The 6,383-nt window shown below is 61.4% G+C and overlaps 2 protein-coding genes across 13 annotated transcripts in view; both read left to right on the forward strand.

The window, feature by feature from the left end:
• The window catches only part of PEMT (phosphatidylethanolamine N-methyltransferase), an 82,321-nt gene extending 81,843 nt beyond the window's left edge, over window positions 1–478 (forward strand). For 9 of the 12 annotated variants that reach the window (XM_029928912.1, XM_029928919.1, XM_029928910.1 and 6 more), the window contains one exon: window positions 176–478. In XM_029928912.1, coding sequence (XP_029784772.1) covers window positions 176–457 — 282 coding nt within the window. In that variant the 3' untranslated portion in view covers window positions 458–478. The remainder of the gene's footprint in view (window positions 1–175) is intronic. The other 3 variants (XM_029928920.1, XM_029928915.1, XM_029928918.1) reach the window with 2 other exon arrangements.
• Window positions 479–5,849: 5,371 nt separating this feature from the next.
• RASD1 (ras related dexamethasone induced 1) overlaps window positions 5,850–6,383 on the forward strand; it is a 2,004-nt gene continuing 1,470 nt past the window's right edge. Inside the window, exon 1 of the mRNA XM_029927917.1 lies at window positions 5,850–6,307. Coding sequence (XP_029783777.1) covers window positions 6,022–6,307 — 286 coding nt within the window. The 5' untranslated portion in view covers window positions 5,850–6,021. The remainder of the gene's footprint in view (window positions 6,308–6,383) is intronic.

Below are 6,383 nucleotides of genomic sequence, written 5' to 3' on the forward strand. Positions count from 1 at the left end.
TGTGACTGGCCAAGTGGCCGACAGGAAGCTCAGAGCGGGCCGGGGCGGGGGGGCTGGGGGGCCGGGCAGGCGGTGTCAGGGCAGCCTGGGCCTCCTGTCCATGCTGCAGTGGGGGGCACGGCCTGGGTGGTGGCATCACCTCCGAGATGAGCTGACGGGGCCTTCCTCCCTGCAGGCCCTTCACCGCTCAGATCTACCAGCAGAAAGCCTCCCTGTCCCACAAGAGGAGCTGACCGCGCCCGTGGCCACTTCACTGAGGGCCTGCTGCCCCCGGCCTGCCCCGAGTGCCAGGCCCTGCAGTGGGGAGAAGGGCGCCTGGCCGCCGCTTGGTGTTCGTGCCCGATGCGGGCCGCTCAGTGCCTTGGAAACCTCTGCCTTGGGGGCACTGGACATGCCGTTATTTGGCCACCGAGCCCTCGTGTCTCGCTGCCCCCAGCACACCCTAACTCCCCAATAAAGGCACCCTGATGCCAGCATCCCCTCAGGCTCTCTGTCCGGCCAGGTGGGGATGGGGGAAGGAGTTTGGGGCTCCTCGGGAGGGAGCGTTCGCCCGCGGGCTCCAGGCCAGGCTGGTGTGGCCTCCTTCTGCCTGAAGCCTCGCAGCCCTGAGGCCGGCATCGCCGTCCACAGCAGGGAAAGGACTCCCGCAGATGTTTGAGCTTCCTGTGCTGCCAGCCTCACCCCCTGCCCCAGTGCCCCCCTTCTGTCCCTTCCCTTTGGGGAGCCAGCCCAGCCTCTGGGTGGAGGTGTCCTCATACCACCCAGCAGCCCCACATGCCAAGGAGCTCCCAGGCTCTGCAAGCTGACATCTGAGAGTGGAAAACGTTATGCTGAAAATGTAAAAAGTGACACGATGGTACCTGGAGGGGGTGGGGGGGGGCCCTCTGGAGGGGACATTTGAGCTGAGACCCAAATGAGCAGAGGGAGCAAATGGGAGGATTCCAGGTAGCAGGAATGGTGAATGCAAAGGCCCTGTGGTCAGAACAAGCATAGGTGCCCAAAGCAGCAGGCTCTGGAGGACCGAGCTAGTGAGGGGCATCAGCTAGTCGGTGCTGGGCCCCTTGGGGTCAGGCCAATGAGCTGGCCCAGTTGGCACCCCCCTCCCCACCCCAGGCACTACTGCATTTGCAAAAACCTAGGTTGTGACACTCATGTCTCTGAACCCCAAGCCACCAGGTCCAGCCCAGATGGGCTGGCCTTGGAGACAGACCATCTATGTGGAGTGATCTGAGGGCTATCAGAAAAGCCTAAATGTGGTCACCATGCAATCCCTTTTGGCCTGTGGGGGGGCCTGTTACTAGATGGAAATGTCATGCCCCTAAAAACTGCCGTGGAATGGGCTGTGGGAAGGGACTGGTGGGGCTCACGTGCTCCCCCAGATTTGCTAGCAGTGCTTGAGCCTGCAGCGGGAAGGGAAGGGCCGGCCTGGCTGGACCGCAGACATCTGGCACGCACCTGCTCTGGGGCCCCGCCCCGCACTGGCTGTGTCTTGAGACTACCAGGCAGGCCGGGTCACCCCCATTTGACAGCAAAGGCTGGGTGGCTTGTCCTGGAGGCACAAGTCTGTTCCACCTTAAGCTCACACTCCCTCTTCCACTGAGGTGGAGGCTTCCAGGAGAGGTGGGGGCTCCCGTGCCATGGGGGAGGGGTTCCTGGATAGACCTGGCGGACCTGGGCCAAGCATCCAATCTCTCCTCACCCCCCGGGCTGACCTTGGCATCTCTGGTTAATGCTGACACTTCTCTCCTAATCCCTCGTGAGCCTCAAATCGCCAGAGGCGCAGGTCATGTGAGCATTTGGGGCCTAGTGGTCAAGCCTGGCTGCAGGGTCCAGTGGACAGTACTGGCCGGCCCCTGGTCCTGGCTCCTGCCTTACCCACAGGCCACCAGCCCTCCAAAGACACGGGTTTGACCTTTCCTGCATTTGTGCTGAGAGACGGCCATGAGCCCAGATTCCACCTGTGCACCGGCTCTTAGAGCCCCAGCCCCCCACGCTGCAGAGGGGCAGTAGCCATGCCTGCCTTGCGGGTGCACCAAGTGCCCAGGCAGTCCAGGCTGGGTCTCCCTTGTCACCCAGGGAGCTCCTTGAGTCCTTTTCTTTGGAGTCTGGAATCCAGAGTCTATCTCAGGGCTTGAGGGCCCACAGGAGGCGTCTAGTCTGATCTTACCCAACACTTCAGTCCCTGCCTCTGGTGGCATACCCCTAAGAACAGGGAGCTCACTCCTCCACAGGTACCTCTGCACACATAGCCTTTAAGGATATGCTGGCCCCCCGAAGTCAGGGCAGAACTGAGGAGCCCCAGGCATCCTGACCCGTGGGTGCACCGGCTGTGGGAAGAGGGGCCCAGGGTGGGGCCAGAGCCATGCGCTGAACTGGCTGTCCTGAAAGGGTCTGCTGTAACGGGAACAGAGCTCAAGGCTGAAGAGGAAACGGCCAGACAGCTGAGATCTGGGCTGGATGAAGGCGGCCTGTCGGAGGGGAACACCAGCTCTTTTTGGCCACTGTCCTGTCCAGGAGGTGGCTGTGGACCAGGTGACACAGGACAGCTTTGTGCAAAGGGCTGCTGGGGTGAGCTCGTGCTGACAGGACAGCGTCACCGCGGGAGGTGGCCACTCACCTCCGCCCCTGCTGGGGGCGTGCCCGGCACTCTCCTCAAATAGCTTTCAAGGACGCCTAAACTGCTCTTTGCCATCGGGCCAGGCTCTGGCGCAGATTTCTTGCCTTGGGGGCCAGCTGTCCCCCATCCAACATGCCCTTAACATTTGGTCAAATATTTTTAAAGTTCTCATTTCATTTTGGGCAGGAAAATTGCTGCCCTGCCAGTAAATGATAGAAGCAGGCTCAGCCTCACAGATGCTGTTTGTTACCTTATGACCAAACACACAGGAAAGGAAATCATTTGTAACCATTGTTAACCTGGACACCATAAAAACAAGGCTTGGGCTGGCGAGTGTGGGCGGTGGGAGAGCTGGGAAGCTGGGGTGGGGGGAGTTGGGGAAGGCGTGCACACGTCCCCCCCACCCCCCAGCGGCTGATGGCTACGTGTGACTTGCCTTACCACAGGGCTCACTTGCTGAAAATATGTCCCCACCCCGGGACCACTTGGATTCAGTCAGCCTGTGGCAGGGCCCAGGCATAAAGTCATGGAAGGCCACCCCGAAGAACAGAAAAGTGTAATTCAATTAACAAAGAGCCTGGTGGTGGGCAGCTGGGTGGGGGTCATCCCAGTGTGCAGGGGTGGGGTGGGTGCCTGCCTCAGAGCTGGCCTCACTCCTGTGAGGTGTGGCTTCAAGGGCAGGGGGATGTGTTACTTTTGTAATACAGAGTTAGGCCTTTGAAAAGAGCCAGGAAAGAGGCAGCCCAAACTAGCAAGCCTCACCCCTGCTTGCTTCCTGGGGGAGTGAGGCCCCCCAGGCCCTGCACAGAGGTGGGCAGGTGCATAGGCTTTTGGGAGGCATCCATTTGGGGAATGAATGACCAAGGCGCTCAGGGCCTTACTCGGGTGATTTAGGACAATAAATATAACCTGGCATCTCTGAGGTGGGGTGATGTGCCCAGAAGGCACCAGGAATCATGGCTGAGAACCCAGGCCGTGCCCAGTGTGCCCCCCCCCCGGCACTTACCAGCTGGAGGGGGCTGGAGGCACAATGTCGGTGCTAACCTTGACATCTGCCCTGGAATGGGGGAGGGACGCTCCATCCAGGCTGGGTTCCACTCACTGGATCTCCCCAGGGAGAACTGGGTTCAAATCCTTGACCCTGTTTCCCTTGAGCCTCTGCTCATCAGAGTGGACTTCCCAGGACTAGAGGCCCCCTTGACTCTGGCCCCCTGGCATGGGCCATGAAGAAGGAGCCAGAAGCCATCCTATTTCAGAGCACGGCTGCCCATACTACGCCTTCACAGGAGGCAGAGGGAGGGCCCCTCATCTGGGGGTGGTGCAAGCCCCTGCCATGCCCAGCCCCCATTCGCATCCTTGTCTGGCCCCTTTCTGCGGTGAAAGCCCTGTGTGCAGGGCACAGGCTCAGTTCTTTCCTACCTCAGACGGGGAGGACCCAATCCAGCTGACCTGTAATGTGTGTCCTGCCTAAAGGACACCAAGAATCACAGCCAAGGGGTGAGCCCTTGGGTGCTCATCATGTGATCGTGCCTCATGAACCACCTCATCAACAGGAGACACGAGGCCTGGGAACAGGTGTGGAGGGGGTGGGGCTATTAGGGGTATACTTGGAGTAACGGGGCACAGATGTCCCACAGTGGGGGACAGAGCCACAGGAGGGGCACGGTCGGTTAAGAGCCAGGGCTGCCAGTTCCTTAGGTTTAAGCCCTAGACCTGCAGTTACTAGTCATGGGCAAGTCACACTCTCTGCCTCTGTTTCTCCATCTGAGAAGGAGAGTAATAGCTCCTACTCCTTAAAAGTTGCCAAAAGCAAGGACTTGTAATAGTGTGTGGCGCAAGTAAACCGTCTTCTGCCATCACCCTGCAGAGGGTGTGTGGTTCAGTTGGCACTCTTGTCCTAGAGGGGCTGGATAAGATGAACTTGGAGCCCACAGGCCCCGCGCAAAGAGCAGAGGGCTGTAGTCTGGCACCCCTGACACAGCCTGGGGTACCCTGGCCCTTGCGGGCAGGTGGGCAGGCACCAGCCAATGGCTCCCTGACTTTCTCCCAAATCAGATGCAGCTCAAGCAAAACACTGCATGTCCTCTCCCGCTGCCATGAGGAGCGATGGCTCTCCCATGGGCTCCAGGCCCTTCAGCGGATCCGCCTGGTTACTGATCAACCTGCGGCTTGCTGGCTTTCTCCTTCGGCCCCTCCTCCCAGCCCTGCGATCTCACGGGTCATTTACCGTCGTTGTTATTATTAGCAAGTTCCTGCCCTCTAAACTGCTTGTACTTTCTCATCCACAACCAGAACCAGAACTGCCATCTTCCAGAAGAGGAACACCAGACACAGGAGAGGCTGCTGTGTGCCCAGGGCCTTCTCACTCGCCCACTCTTGTCTCCAGCTCCCCTAGCTATAAAATGGGAATGTTCGCCCAAGAGATTCCCAAGGCACAAAATTCTATGGGGGAGGGAGGAAGGGACGTTGGCCTAGGCTTGACCAAGGAAGAGCAAGTCTCTGGTCCTTTAGGTCCGCACAGGAAAAGGGTGGGGACAGCCCCCGCCTGAAAATCCCTGCCGGCTTCAGAGCTCCGCAGACCCCCATCTCGCCGCTAGCCTCCCACTCCAGCCCTGGGAGCGGTGCCAGCGGCCACCCTGCTGCGCCGGCGGGGCCTCTGCTGCCCTCTGGCGGCCAGAGCGTGCGGCGCCGACCTCGCCGCTAACTTCTGCCTCGCGGAACGAGCGCGCGCCTGCGGACGCGAAGCGGGCTGCGGCGGGGGCTAGTTCTCCGTGCCTTAGAGAGAAGGTAGGTACGCAAGGCCCTGCGCTAGAGGCCCAGTATTGTTAAGCGCCTGTGATTACGCCGCTGCTATGACTGGATTGCTATTGTTATTCTCTGGGTAAACTGAGGCCCAAAGAGAGTGAGTGTGAGTGTGCGCGTGCAGGTCTGTGTGTGTGCGTGTTTCAGGTGGGGTCTTTGCCCCAAGCCACGAACGGTCAGAGGCACAGCCGGGATTACAAACCCAGCGCCCTTGCGGCTGCTGAGCCCCGTGCAGGGGAAAAAGGGGTCCGCGCGCCCTTAGCCCCAGCGGGACTTGGGACTCAGTTTCTCCGCGCGCGCAGCCAGCAGCAGCGGGCGGCAGCGGGCAGAGGCCCGCGGAGTTTGCGGGCGGGGCGGCGGGGGCTAGCGGGGCGTGACGCACAGCGGCTGGGAGGGCGCGGGGCGGGGCGGCCACGCAGGCTGTATATAAGCACGGCCTCGGGGCGCGGAGACCCAGAGCGAGCGACTTTGTCCCAGAGCCGGAGCCGAGCTTGAGCCGCAGCTCAGCCCCAGCCGCTACCCCAGCCCGAGCGGAGCGCAGCCCCCAGCCACCGTCCGTACTTCTCTCGGCCCTGCCACCGCCCCCGAGGCCCCTGCGCCCAATGAGACTGGCCGCGATGATCAAGAAGATGCGCCCGAGCGACTCGGAGCTCAGTATCCCGGCCAAGAACTGCTACCGCATGGTCATCCTCGGCTCGTCCAAGGTGGGCAAGACGGCCATCGTGTCGCGCTTCCTCACGGGCCGCTTCGAGGACACCTACACGCCCACCATCGAGGACTTCCACCGCAAGTTCTACTCCATCCGCGGCGAGGTCTACCAGCTCGACATCCTCGACACGTCCGGCAACCATCCGTTCCCGGCCATGCGGCGCCTCTCCATCCTCACTGGTGAGCGCGGGGCCGGCTCGGGCGGCGGGGGAGGGGGCCGCGCCACCGGGAGGGCGGCGACCCTTGGTCCGAGGGC

The sequence above is a fragment of the Suricata suricatta genome, chromosome 17 (genome assembly GCF_006229205.1).
Source record: "Suricata suricatta isolate VVHF042 chromosome 17, meerkat_22Aug2017_6uvM2_HiC, whole genome shotgun sequence".
Lineage (NCBI taxonomy): Eukaryota > Metazoa > Chordata > Mammalia > Carnivora > Herpestidae > Suricata > Suricata suricatta.